This window comes from Dermochelys coriacea, chromosome 11 (genome assembly GCF_009764565.3).
Source record: "Dermochelys coriacea isolate rDerCor1 chromosome 11, rDerCor1.pri.v4, whole genome shotgun sequence".
Classification (NCBI taxonomy): domain Eukaryota; kingdom Metazoa; phylum Chordata; order Testudines; family Dermochelyidae; genus Dermochelys; species Dermochelys coriacea.
The window spans coordinates 36801885-36816948 of record NC_050078.2 but is presented as its reverse complement, the minus strand read 5'-3'; the positions used below and the strand labels follow the sequence as shown (position 1 = coordinate 36816948).

The window sequence follows — 15064 nt, the reverse complement described above, 5'->3', positions numbered from 1 at the left end:
TATTGCACTAGATGCAGGAATCACTGGCTGAAATACCATGGCTGTGTTATGTAAGAGGTCAGAGATGATCATAACTGTCCCTTTGAATTGTGTCTGCCTCTAGTGTAGGAGAGTACAAGATGGGGGTAGTTTCTTCTGCCCTTCCTCACCCCTCATCCACCCAGGCACATTCTGATCCCAAATCTGGGTTCTATTGAACAAGGAAGTACCTCACAAATAAGGCATAGGGTGTGTATTTTGTAACCACACTGCAATTTATCGACAAGAGTGATCCTCTATATTCTGTCACTCTGATTACCATTTCTGGGAGCATGCCTTTCTGTAAATGAGATCAATGACAATTCAGAGAGCCATTCAAAATATCAGATAATTTTACAGGACTTCTGGTATCTGCTCCTTATTTGTTCTACACCTAGGAGAATTTTTTTGAAGGGGAATTAATTAAACTTTTTTATTAGCAGTCTGTATAGGCAAAACTGGAGATATGCTTTTGAGGTCTCTTACAAACACCGCATTAAAGAAAAGACAAACAGTGTATCTTAAACATGCATAGTTAAACAGAGCTGCCTGCCTTATCATAGGCTGTACAAAATATCTTTGTAAGATGTGTAAGGACACTCAATAATTCTTTTCAAGAGAAATATATTTTTATGTCACATAATACATTATGAAAGACTTACCAGATTTCCTACTGAAAGCACATGACTAAACTGTTCTGTCATTGGATAATGCTCCATGGCCATAAACAATGTGTTTAAAACAATGCAGATAGTAATAGCAAGATCGACAAATGGATCCATCACAATCAAATTTACAATATGTTTTACTTTTAACCATGGAGTGCAGCAATCCCAGATCAAGCATGTGTTAGCAAATTTATACCAGCATGGTGGGCATTTCTGCCTGGATTCTTCAAGTTCTAGAGGGAAAAGTGTAAAACAAATTTAAAAAGACAGCTCTTTATTATACGTATCAAGTGGGTTTTGTTTTAAGACCTAAGCATTCTTCTCAACGTTTAGGTGATAGAAATGGCATGATCCCTTGAGACCCAGACTGATGTCCAGCCACAGCAAAAGTTAAATAATGAAAAAGAGGAACTTGGACCAATAAATTCTAAAACTGGTGTTAAAAGAATCCTAACTATTCAATTAATAAAATATCCATTCACAAACCAGAATCTAAATAGGAAGCAAAACACAGCTTTAATTCAAAAGATACCATAGCAGAATCCTGGTGTATGTGGAAGAATAATATAGTTCAAATTGCATCTTGCCCATGGGACTTAATCGTTTGATATTCTTATTCCAAACAGAATGCCAGATGACTCCTAACACTGAATTATGGTCCAGGAGCACAAAACTCTTGGTCATGCCCATTTTGGCCTAAGTTACTGAATTACCAGATTTACATCTCCAGGCTTAAGCCCACTAGATGGAATTTATTATAATTTACCACTGGAAAAAAAAGTGAACCCTATTTGTACATTTATTTCTTCAGAAACAGTACACCTTGAAATTCTGTGCATTGGGTTGGGTCCGCTGCCACAGAAAACACATGTAATTCAAGGTGATTTACAACAGGTGACAGCAGTGCCCACCCACTAGCTCCTTCTGAGAATGGCTTACATCAGGTGTAGAAACACTGAAAGAGCTGGTTAATAATCTAAACAGTAATCCTCTTGTGCTGTAGAACCAAATATGTTTCAACTTAACTATATACATTTCCTTCTCAGACCTGCGATTCTAGACAGTGATTCCAGGGTGGGTTAGGATAACCAGGCATTATTTTTAGAAGAAAAACAAAACAGGTAAGCATTAATTATTTTCTCTCTCTCTCTCTCAAAATATATGTTTGTTAGTCCTGTATATATGAGACATAACAACAACAACTTCTGGAAGTGAGAACATAAGAGCGGCCATACTGGGTCAGATCAAAGGTCCATCGAGCCCAGTATCCTGTCTTCCAATAGTGGCCAATGTCAGGTTACCCAGAGAAAATGAACAGAACAGGTCATCGTCAAGTAAACCATCCCGTCACCCATTCCCAGCTTCTGGCAAACAGAGGCTGAGGACACCATCCCTGTCCATCCTGGCTAATAGTCATTGATGGACCTATCCTCCATGAACTTATCTAGTTCTTTTTTGAACCCTGTTATAGTCTTGGCCTTCACAACATCCTCTGGCAAGGAGTTCCACAGGTTGACTGTGTGTTGTGTGAAGAAATACTTTCTTTTGTTTGTTTTAAACCTGCTGCCTATTCATTTCATTTAGTGGCCCCTAGTTCTTGTGATATGAGAAGGAGTAAATAATACTTCCTCACTTACTTTTCTCCACACCAATCATGATTTTATAGACCTATATCATATCTCCCCCTTAGTCGTCTCTTTTCCAAGCTGAAAAGTCTCAGACTTATTAATCTCTCCTCATATGGCAGTTAAACTCCTGATCTAATTGAGGTCAGGAGTTTAGCAAGATCTTAAAAAACTAAGGATATGGGACTATATGGCAATTCTTATGTTTCTACCACATTCTGCTTCTTGTGTGCCTTGAATAGACAGTTTGTAATCCAACCTGAACACTGGGACCTTAGCTACCTTCTTCTATTGTACTGAGTAGGGAAGGCAATTTATAGATTGTAGGCATTTTGGTGCAGGGAGTGTCATTTACTTCTACAAATAAAATAATAATAATAATATAAATTATTAATAATAACAAAGTGCAGTGTGGATAATCCTGAATCTATGAATTTGTCCTGAACTTGTATACTGTATTTTCACTGCCTTTCACATGTTATGTCATACATTTTCTTGTCTATGATGGGTTTGGAAAAAAAGAAAGCATCTCTCCAATGAATTCTATTAAATTCTGACAATATCTTTGGATGGAAATATTCTGAAATTCTCATCATCTTTTTTTCCATGAAAAACATATAGGTTAATATGCAAATTCATCAGTTCCCCACTTCCTTCTGCAACTCCTAGGGGAAATGCTGCCTGCAGGTGATTCAAATCTTCTTCCTTGGTTTCTATATCTAGTACTTCAATCACCTTCTGACACAGTATAGAACTCACCTGGGGATGGGATGTGGCACACGCCCTCATTTATTGAGTGAACTTTTCTCTCAGGTTTATGAGACTGTTTTGCAAATCTAATAGCTAGATTGGCCCTACCAATGTCAGACTTGGAGAGACTCAGGACCCAGATTGTAAGGAACCATTAAACCCCATCACTGCCCTTGTTATCCACCAATTATTCCAACAGAAATGGACAGAAGCTTCAGAGTACAAGAGTAAAAGAGAAGGATAGATGACAGTTTCTCCATAGAAGTCAAACTAATTAAATAATTGTGGAGGGGTTTTATTTGCATTTGAGAGTCAGAGACAGAGACACTTAGCCGCTGTTGCTCTTTTATTTTGTATCCAATGGCTATCACAGCTGAGGGTGGGGACCTCCCTAATCACTTCTACTAGTATTTCTGTGACAAGAGAAGAAGAATCTGGTGATTGTCACTGACTGCTTGAGTGGGCACCTCATCTGCTTGTTCAATAGTATTCCTTTGGATGGAACCAAGGGAACCCAGTTGATATTGGCATCTGTGCCTGTGGAACTCTTGCCTGTTTGTCTCTAGGACATAAATATGCCCTTAACCTTGTCCTCTTGGCACATAAAACCTTTCCTTCACCCTTATGATCTTGAGGTGCATGAGAGACATGTGCTTTTGCACTCTACTGTAAGAGGGGTGATGGGGTTGTTTTGTTTTAGTTACAATCTTCTCATCTTCAGATACTATTTTGCACTGCTACCCAAGGTGAAAGTTGGTGCCAAGAGGCTCAAGGTGGTAATAAAATCAATTAAAACAAGCCTATAAAAGACCTACAACTTGACCTTTAGTTATGAAGCAGTTAATTTTTTGTTTATTGTTTATTATCTAAAGTGGGTTCACTGTGGAAGGAAACAAAATCCTTGATGGGGCTACTCATGTGAGTAAATTTACTCATATGCGTGAGTCTTTTCAGAATCAGACCTCTAATTAAACTCCAATCCTAAAACCATTCAAGCATGTGTATAATTATTCATAGAATACTCCTCTCGACTTGAATGATTACATATGGTCATCCTTTATTATGATTTAATTAGAAACACTATGGCGTTGTCTACATGTATGGCAGCTTGTAGGGTACATGTAACTAACTGCTGCAGTGAAAAGGAGGCTGTGAACACACTTCAGTGTGTAGCTTCACATGGCAATGAAAGGCTCTGACAGAAGGGAGGTAGAGGGACACTACACTGCTGAAAATAGCAGTGTAGATGGTGAGAGGCACCTTTGAGGCATGTAGGTAGTATGTAGAGTATATACCATAAAGTTCTGGCATGTCTTACCTCTACTCATCTAAGCAATGCCTCATCATCGACACTGCTATTTATACCTGTGCTGGGGAGCATGCAGTGTCTGTACTCTACGTAGTGCTGTAAATCTAGACATAGCCTATATTGTTGTAGTGATACGACCTTGTGTTGTTATCCAATCTGATCTCACATACGAAGCATGTTTGAGCTGAGTCAGTGTTGGGATCCAAGACCTCTGCAGAAAAGACAGCTTCTGCTCCTGAAGGCAAGAAATTCTAAGGACCAGCTGGTGATATTATCACTGTGGCTCCACAAGAGGTAGAAATGGTGGGAATATTAGTGTAGGCAGTGAAAATAGATCTAATCTGAGTAGGGTTGGGTTACTTGGCAGCTAGAACACCAGTGGCTGCTCTAGCTATTATTCATATCATTGCTGCCTCCCAGTTGAATTGCATTTGTGAGAGTAATGGTGGGAAATTTTATGTAAAAAATCTAGCATTAACACAGCCCTAGGCCATGTCTATACCAAGAGCACTTTACTGGTACAGGAAAAATGGTATTCTATAATGTTAATACACTCCTGATGTGGACACTTTGTACTGATATAATACAATCACTACCATGAGCAAAACAAGATATACCAGTCACCAGCTTTGCCAGTATAGCTTCATCTACACTAAGGACATCTGCCAGCACAACTATGTCAGTCATGGATCACACCTCTTCACACCCTGACTGACATAGCTAAGTCAAACAGGAAATCTGTGACAGAGCCAGGAGTAGAAGCCTAGTCTCCTAACTCACCATACTGTGCTTTAGCCACAAGACCATCCCTTCCCATATACACTTCCAGGTGAACAGAGTTTTTCTCTGACCAGCTATTTATACTTAGTCATATCAAACATACCATGCTACATACCTTCCATTGTGTTTGTGAGTATGCTGGCTATACTCATTGCTCTTTGTCTTGCACTGGGCTCTGACAGGAAATCCATAGAAACATGGTAAGAACTTGTCCGTCTCTTTCTTAATTCTGTTTCTGTTGTGGTACCCTGAAAATAAAATGCTGATAAAATAGACTATCACCGTGTGTGTTGATTTAATAAGCAAACACTGTATGGATTCTATAAAAATATAGCGAGTTTCTAGGAAAATCAGGGACATGTAGGTTCATATCCCCTGTATACTGATGTAAGCGGGGGAATAGCCCTGCTACTGTGGGGAACTTTCCTGGCTTCTGCACTATCCCGGTGAAGTGGGTTAGCAAAAGGATCCGAGTCCTCGCTCCCACTTCCTTTACCCAGTGGCCTCCCTGCCCTTGAGGACTCCCCTTCCACTCTCCTGACTGACAGAGTCCTCATAACCCCAACAAGGCTGGGCCCAGGATTCCTGGGGGGGCTTGACCCCCAACCCTGCTGTGGTCACCTAGGATAGGGGCTAGGGTGTCCCCATTTTAGGGTATTCTCTCTGCACTGGGCACTTCTTTGACCCACTGACCATTACATACAAGCTAAAGCAAATGCAAGTTATTTAATCAACAATTAATTTTAAAAAGAATAAGGAAAAATGAAAAAGGTTAAAGGAAACACATTAACCCACTCTGTTGCAGGGAACATCACAAACAGTATCTCTGGAATGTCTGGGCAGTTCACAGTCTGTTCCTTGTAAGTTCCAGGACTTCTTCTCAGGCCCTGGCTGTGCTGCAAGGATGCTGTGGGTTGGACACTTGCTCTGGTGGTGGCCACACGCTCTCAGGTTCTAAGTGGTAGGACCCTTCTTCCCAGTGTCTCCCCCGCCCTGTCGGGGTTACGATCCAAGCCTGACCTGCAGAGCCTCTTGGCTGAGATGTCTCCCTGTGCTGGGCCCGCTGCCCACGGTCCCCCTCGCTCTTCCCAGCTGCTCACTGCACCCAGCTCCAGACTGCTCCAGCCCCAGCTCCACCACTCTGTCTCAGTGCTGCTGCTGCTCTGCCTCCAGCTCCCTGGGCTACTTCTCTGGCCCCTCTGGCTCTGGTTGCTACAGCTCTGCTCCCAAGACAGGTCTGCTCTGCAGGCTGCTTCTGTGACTCTGCTCCCAGCACTGACCTGCTTTGTGGGCTGCTTTTCTGGCCCCTCTGGCTCTGGTTGCTGCAGCTCTGCTCCCAGGGCAAGTCTGCTCTCTCTGGGCTGTGCTTCTAGCTTTGGAGCTGCAGCTCTGCTCCCAGGACAGGGTCTGCTCTCTCTGGGCTGCTTTTCTGGTCCCTCTGGATCTGGCCCAGATCTGCTCCCCAGCTCAGCTCAGGCCCCTGCTTTCTCCTTAGTTCAGCCCCACTCTGTCTGACCCCGCAAATCCAGCTCACACGGAGGATGGGACCTCCCTGGCCTCCTGACTCCCTGATTAGCCTGCTCGCCCATCATTCAGGCTGACCTGGAGCATTGGCCTCTCCCCATTGTTCCTGGGGGTGTCAGTCTCAGGGTCCTGATTTCCCATCGACCCTTCCCCCTTTTACTACTGGGAGCTAGCAACTTAAACACCCCCACTGAATTTAGTAAGGGGGCAACAGTCCCCTTACACTGATTTCATTTAGGTCCCAGTTGAGTTAAAAATTTAAGCACAAGCCTAACTTTAAGCATGTGAATAGTCACATTGACTTCAATGGGACTACTTGTGTGCTTAAAGTTAGGCATGTGCTTATATACTTTGCTGATTCCAGGCCCAGAAATTATATTTGAATGTCTTTCTCACATTGAATTTAACTATTTGAAAATTTGAAAAAAGATCCACAGAATTTGACAGTGAGCTTTATTATAAATATCTTTCTAAATATGTGGGCATATCTTTTCATAAATCTGTATCTGCACAGCCTATGTGGACAGGCAACTGTGTGCACAAATGGGGTATGTGCATTTTCTTGGGTTGCTTCTTCATTTAGATTGAATATCTATACAGTAAGCCTATACCTAAATTTTTGAACCAAAATCAAAGGACAAGAAATATCTAATCACACTGAAATTTATACAAAAAATTAACCTGTAAGAATCTTGAATTGACTGAGAGTAGTGCTATCACAACCCATTCAAGTTAAACACAGTATTCTATTGACAGGGGTATGTAGAGTTAACGGGAGTTATACCATGGTTTACTTTATTCCATTAATTATATATAACCCATTTATCATTTTTGTAATTTTTGACATCCATCTGATATAGGAATGCAGAACTTCCCAATTAAATCTTCGGGGAAAATGTACTGACTGCCTGGATATATAATAAAGCCATACATTTTGCTTATTACATTATTTACTATTTTATCTTGTTAATTCCTAGTGTATTAACAATTATTTTCAGGCATTTAATTCGAGATTGCGAGATAAATCTCAGCTCGACCAACCAAAAATCATTCCCAAGTGATTTCATTTTGTAGAAACACAGGCCTGTGTAATAAGAAGAGGCCACCTTGCCTGAACTATTAGCAACTTCCTTAAATGCATAAAACAGCCACTGCTGGCAATGATCACCTCTGGGAGAAGCTGTCCAGTAGGTGACGTGAGAGCTGGAGGTCCACCAACTAAAGAAACCACCCCATTGCAATCTACAGTGCTGTGCATCTTCCCGTTTGCTGGAAGCGCTGGTATCATCCTGGATGACCTACTGGACTGACTAATGTTACTGTTGCGCCGTTCACCATGTCTATGTGGAACAAAGAGAGAACCTCTTCTACTCTCATTGTCTTCAAAAGTGCTGTGTTCATCATCAGCAAAGTCATTTTCTGATCCTACATCCTTTGCTCGACCTCTGAAGCTGAAAAGACTCGTTCTGCTGCTGCGCCTTGGGGAAAACAGGGAACCACGAATGCTCAGCAAAGACTGTACAAAAAGAAAATTATATAATTATTAGCTGAAAATTCTTAAAAAATAAATACAAAGTTAATATGTTCTAAAGATTTATGTCATAGACAAAGAAAGAGACTATTACATACACGAGCGTGCACACACACACGCTTTTAGGTGGCTTGGGAGTAATATTAATCGGAGAGAGCACACAAGGGATTTCCACTGCCCATAGTTACTTTGCCACTTAGAAAAATAAAATCAATCAGTTTAATTATAGTAAAAGATGCTCTTTAATGAAATTGCTTCCTCTAACTCTCTGCATATTTTATTGACGCTGTTCATAAATTAATACAACTGAAGCTAGACTCTTATTTATTCCTGCTTTGTGTTGGTCTGTATACTTGGCTAAATAATATTTTTTGAAAATTTTTGGGCCCTACTTTGTACTGACAGACAGCAAACAAATATGAGTTAGTTTAAAAAATCTAAATATTTTCCTAGATATTATTAATTTAGGCCCCAATCCTGTAAGCAGTTCTCAGAGGGTTTTTTTGTTTGCATTTCCTTAAGCAGGTACTAACAAGGATCATCTTGCAAAAACATATGTGCATATGAATAAATTTACTTACGTGAGTAGTCCCATTGAATTTGATGGGGCTACTCATGTGAGTAAATTTACTCATATGCATGAGTCTTTTCAGGATCTGACCTCAAATTAAGCTCCAATTCTAAAACCATTCAAACATTTGGGCAACTTTACACATATGAATACTCCTCTCAACTTGAATGATTATGTATGGTCATCCTTTATTATGATTTAATTAGAAACAGTATGGCCTTGTCTACACTAACAGCAGCATGTACATGTAACTAACCGCTGCAGTGAAAACACACTTCAGGCAGTGAACACATTTCAGTGTGAAGCTCCACATGTCAATGAAAGGCTCTGGCAGAAGGGAGGCAAGGGGATACTACACTACTGAAAATAGCAGTGTAGATGGTGAGAGGCACTGTTGGGGCATGTAGAGAGTATGTAGAGTATATACTGTAAAGTTCTGGCATGTCTTGACTCTACTCATCTAAGCAATGCCTCATCATCAACACTGCTATTTATACCTGTGCTGGGGAGCATGCAGTGTCTGTACTCTACATAAAAAGAAAAGGAGTACTTGTGGCACCTTAGAGACTAACAAATTTATTAGAGCATAAGCTTTCGTGAGCTACAGCTCGCTTCATCGGATGCATTTGGTGGATGAAGTGAGCTGTAGCTCACGAAAGCTTATGCTCTAATAAATTTGTTAGTCTCTAAGGTGCCACAAGTACTCCTTTTCTTTTTGCAAATACAGACTAACACGGCTGCTACTCTGAAACCTGTATTCTGCATAGTGCTGCAAGTCTAGACATAGGCTATATTGCTAGAGTGATACGACCTTGTGTGATTATCCTATGTGATCTCACATACTAAACATGTTTGAGCTGGGTCAGTGTTGGGATCCAAGACCTCTGCAGAAAAGACAGCTGCAAGTGCAAGTGGCACTTTTGCTACTGGCACTGTGATCTTTTTTTGAGACATAAAACCAAGGTCCTGAAACTAATGAACACTTTCACATGAAAAATTTCACATGAAAAATTTTGCCATATGAAGTGACTTTGTGTCCCTCAAATTTAGTTTTTTGTGAAGTTCATTAAATGGCTGCCTTGTCATTGGAAATGTGATATTTCAGATTATGAACATGCAAAATCTTGAAATCACTATTCACGCTGAATTCACCCATTTTCACAAGTATATGGGCCCATTTTCATGAAAGAAACGTGAGAAGTGGCACATTTTTCATTCAGGTGGGTTCATTTTTTTAATTTGCAATGAAAAACAAAATCTCTCTAATTCTAACAGCTTCATATTTCACTGCAAGTGTTTAACAAAAAGTCCTGACCATTTGAAATTACATTAAAGATCCTGTGACAACTTCTGCAGGAATAAGGATGTTCACCTTCTGTCCTTACCATTACTGCACTCTCATGACAAACAGATTATGATGCAATAAAGACACAGTTTAATGGATAATACCACTGTACCTGATGTGGAGAAGAGAACCTCTTTTCATATGTCAGCCTGTTCCCTTCAATGGAGAATCGGAAACCTTTCCTTCTGATGCTATCTTCTGATTCAGATTTGTGAAAATCTTCCTCATCTTTCTCCTCTCCTTCAGACTGTTCCTTCTGTTTTCTCTTTTTCCTTCTGTTCCTTCTCTCTTTAGCACTCTTTGAACTCAACTTTGATGCTTCAGAAGAACTTTCAGAGAATCCTCCTACCCCACCTACTCCGCTGAACTCTCTTGAATCAGCTGCTACTGCAGCTGCTGCTGCTGCCTGTTGTGTCACAAAATTACACACAATTAAAATGTACACTAACATTTTTAATTTTATTTTTTTGAAGTGAGTGAATGTGATGTCTGTGTAAGTGAAGCACTGAACCCACTTCATAAAGCATAGCATATTGCACAAAGCACCTTTTTGTCAATGTGCAAGGAACAATAATTCACCAGTCCACTGCAATCCAGACCAAAAATGGCCCTGATATTCCCGCCCTGAACCCGACAGGGAGTAGAACAGTCCAGAAGAAAACTGCATCACTGGAGCAACAGGTGAACAATCATGTCTTTATTGGATTAAAGAAGAGGGAACAATATAGCATTTGTGCAATGAATCTTAACCAGAAGACAAACTATACAAAGCTCAGGGAATGTAGTCAAAGAAAGAATGTAGAAAAAAGAAAATATAAGAGAAAAAAAATCCGCAGTAACAGGAGAGCCTGTTAACATTTCCTTAAACCACCTTTGCTGGGTCCTACGCATAGTTGGATAGTTTCCAACTCCTTAATGGACTAGCAATGTCCAGTGACATCATGCCAGTAAGTGGTCTTCATAGAATTGAGTTAAACTATCTTTGGCAACAGCCATGGTGCTGCTTATAGTCTCTAATATTTGTAGTGAATTTGACTAAATAATGTTTTTTTAAAGCTGAATTCAGCACCAGATGTTGCTAGAAGGCACAGGTCAGCTGGTCTTTAGCCAGACACTTACCAGGAAGATACAGATCAACTCCAGCTTTAGTTAGCCACTGTCCAGTCAACCAACTAGTCCATTAGGAAGTGTGAGGGGCTTCAAAGTAGGACCCCAAAGGTTCATGGATTCTAAGGCTAGAAGAGACCATTGTGATAATCTAGTCTGACCTCCTATATAACACAGGCCATAGAACTTCCCCAAAATAATTTATTGAATCAAGACATCCAGTCTCGATTTTAAAATTGTCAGTGATGGAGAATCCAATATGACCCCTGCTAAATTGTTCCAATGGCTAATTACTCTCCCCATGTAAAATGTGTGCCTTTTTTCCAGTCTGATAACAAGTGATGCAACACTACTCTAGTTGGGAGCACTGCCCACAAAATAAGTCAGTTTTCTTTCAGCCTGAATCTCTATTGTAATTTTCTGCTCAGTCTTGCCATTTTCACAGCAAAGTATCTGTCCTGAGTTACATTCAAGAAATTTAATGAAAAGTCATTTAGCTGTAAATAATTCATGTAGCAGCAGCTGTGTTTTTTTCACATCTCCACCTGAGACTTCAGTCGCCAGTGTCTCAGCTCAGTGTTCTTTACCAGGTTTCTTACTAATCAACAGACTAAACTGATCATTTAGGCCTGAATAAGGAGTAGAGCAGAGTCATTATTTCTCACCCTTGTTCGGGGGCTGTGTTTGTGTGGGGGAAGTAATTTACTACTGTGAAGGGGGCGGGGTTTATTCTCCTGTGTGGCTGAAAAGGACCAGTGCACAATCTTGCACTAAAGGAGCAATTTTGGATTACAAAGGTACCTGAGCTTCTTCTTGTTGTTTTTTCAACTGTTCAAGCATCTGCTGAAATTCTGCCTCCTTCTGCTCTGCTTCTTCCATGGTTGCTTGATTCTGTTCTTCATAGGCCATAGCAACAACAGCCAGGATCAAGTTAATCAGATAGAAAGAACCCAGGAAAATTACCAGAACAAAAAATATCATGTATGTTTTGCCAGCAGCACGTAGCGTCTGGGGAAAAAAGAAATAAATAGCTTTATCAGTTTTTTAAAAAGTTACTACATAGTCTGGTGGACTCTCTATACATTATACTTTATTAATGCACAATTCTAGTATAATAAGAGCTCTTATGTTGACACAACTGGTTTTTGATAATTCATATAGTTTTTCCATATAAAAATATTGTGGGTCATATTCTGCTCACAAGTGCAAAACTAGAGTTAAATGGGCTTTACAGAAGAATCTCTACTGGGTTCAAGGTAAATAAGATTCTACAGCTCAGCTGCTTCACAACTTCTACTACAAACTAGAGGCTGTAGTAGTGTCAGCTGCCACAGCTCTCCCCCTAAAATGGGATTTTATCCTGTAGATCTACATAGTAGAAGGGCCACTGGTCACACCTTATCCTTCCACACTGAAGGAGGTTAGAGGCAAGATGTGCCCCTTAAGGAGGAAGTGTGGTCTAATAACATACAGAACACTGGACTGGGAACCAAACATGACTCTGGTATTCACTGATTGTGTTTATGCAAGGTATGTTACTTATCTGGGTTCATTTACCCACCTTAATACAGTTATTCTTGATTATTCACAATTATTCTTATTATTTATGTATACTGAAGTATAACCTAAGAGCCTCAGTCATCCACCAGGACCCCATTGTGCTAGGTAGTAGAGAAACACAAAACACAAAGATAGTTCCTGCCCCAAGCATTCTCAGAGATATGTGGATGTAAAGCACTGTGTAAATGCTATGTTGTAGTTGTAGCAGTAGTAGTAATAGTGTTTATTTTAGTGGATCCTCACCAGCTGATAAAGATTCTCCCAAAAGTCCTGAGTCATCAGTCGAAAGAGTGACAAAAATGCCCAGCTGAATGTGTCAAAGCTCGTGTAGCCATAGTTGGGGTTTCTACCAGCTTTTACACATATATATCCTTCTGGACATTGACTACAAAAGAAGAAGAAATGCTATTTTAAATAGATACTCCAAATCATTACACACTACTGTACATCACAGAAATGTTCAGGAGCATAAGTTGCCAACATTCAGTCACTTACTCAAGATGAAATTATTATCAGCTAAAATTTTACTCCACAAAACAATCCAATAAAGGATGCTGTAAGGTTAACTAAGATAAAACAAATTAGAAAAGAAAAAAGTATGTTATTTTCTAAGAACACATCAACGCTTTAATAATAAAATGTATAATAAGCTATCCTTCCCATTCACGGTCTTGATTCTCACAAGCATGTCAGCTGTCAGCACATCTCCTGTGAAATTGCAGAAGAGTGTCCACTGGCATGGCTGATAATAAGGGAACTACTCAGCCAGATGGCAGCAAATGTTTATGCTCAATGTTTATGTATTTGAATGCCTATTTTTAGGGAAATAGGCTAGCCTGACACACTTATATAGGACCATTGCAAATTCAAGTCATGTTGGTGCTGATACTCAGAACTCCAGTATCAAACTCCAGAAACTTTTGAAATAATACACCGTGGAAGACACTGCAGTGGATTGTCCACTTGAGTTTTCCTAAGTTACACTTATATATATAAATGTTTTCATAAAAGACAATAAAATATAATGAAACATTTTCTTACCCTGCATCTGAGCTATTGCCACACAGCAGAGCATCATTTTGTCCTTCCAAAAAGTAAAAATGACCTGTTTAAAAAGAGAAATGGGGTGGGGGTAGGGGGTAAGTGTGGTGAATTTACTGAGAAAATGTGTTTAATCACCACATAAAGAAACCATTTAAATCTAAATTTAATCGTACAAAATAATATAAACTTTTGTGTTTTAAAGGAAATTAATGTAACCATAACATGGAAACCACAAACATAATTTCAGGAGAAATATCTTATAATTTTAGAACTATGGAAGGAAGCAAACATAATGTTTTTGACAAACAAAAGATTTTCTTACACATTTAGAAGATGCATTTTTTTAGAGAAACAGGAAAGCAACAGTACAGTAGAATCTTGTTAAGCCATACAAATGATTGGGAGACCCTCTGTGGATTACCAAATTTTTACATTTGCAAATAAGTGAAGAAATACCATGAAAAAATTACAAGTACGCTGAATTAACAAAATGTATTTGTCCATATGTTTTGATGTTAATTATTTATGATACTTCATAGGATACTTTATTCAACTACTACACTGCAATTTGTCAAAGTAATTAAATCTTAGTAACATGAGAACTCAGTACAGCATGCTGCTATTACACCTTGATTTTGAGAAGTGGAGGGAGACCACCAAGCTGTGTGAGTGTGTATGAGAGAGGATTACTAAGCTGAATTCTCTGGTGATGTAAATGGATCCATGTTCTATTGCACTTAAAGTTTCACTATTTAATAACAAACATAATCAAGTTAAATCCCAAAGTAAATAAAAGTACTGAGATGATTTTTAGATAGCCACAAAGCTGTTCAAAATTCAGCCCTTTAAAGCTATAAATTGGTGAAACAGCACATGAGCAAAGGGCTAGATTGTGCAACTCTTACTCATATTGACAAGCACTTACTCAACCAAGCAGCCTCATTGTCATAATTAGGATAATTTTAAAAATAAGTGCTCATTGGGGTGAGTAAGGGTTGCATAATTCAGCCCAATATTAAGGGAAAATCCAAATTCTATCATCAAGAATTTGCTGAAAATTCCAATGGAAGCAAAAGAGATTGGAATGTACTGTTTGGAATTAGCAGACTTTTCTTCTTTGGTATCTCCCAAACAATATATCCCAATATCTGTTTTTGGTCTAAAGGCTGACAGGAGTAAGGAGAACAGAGAATATTCATATCTGTAAGCAAAAACAAAAATATCTATTTTTT

General features: G+C 39.4%; 1 protein-coding gene across 4 annotated transcripts in view; it reads right to left on the bottom strand.

Moving 5' to 3' along the window:
* The window catches only part of LOC119863290 (sodium channel protein type 2 subunit alpha), a 122551-nt gene that overhangs the window by 65146 nt on the left and 42341 nt on the right, over nucleotides 1-15064 (bottom strand). For all 4 annotated transcript variants that reach the window (XM_043505218.1, XM_043505217.1, XM_038421490.2 and 1 more), the window contains exons 8-14: nucleotides 13830-13893; nucleotides 13032-13173; nucleotides 12030-12236; nucleotides 10234-10527; nucleotides 7843-8190; nucleotides 5266-5398; nucleotides 681-919 (exon numbers count right to left, since the gene is read on the bottom strand). In XM_043505218.1, the coding sequence (XP_043361153.1) occupies nucleotides 681-919; nucleotides 5266-5398; nucleotides 7843-8190; nucleotides 10234-10527; nucleotides 12030-12236; nucleotides 13032-13173; nucleotides 13830-13893 (1427 nt within the window). The remainder of the gene's footprint in view (nucleotides 1-680; nucleotides 920-5265; nucleotides 5399-7842; nucleotides 8191-10233; nucleotides 10528-12029; nucleotides 12237-13031; nucleotides 13174-13829; nucleotides 13894-15064) is intronic.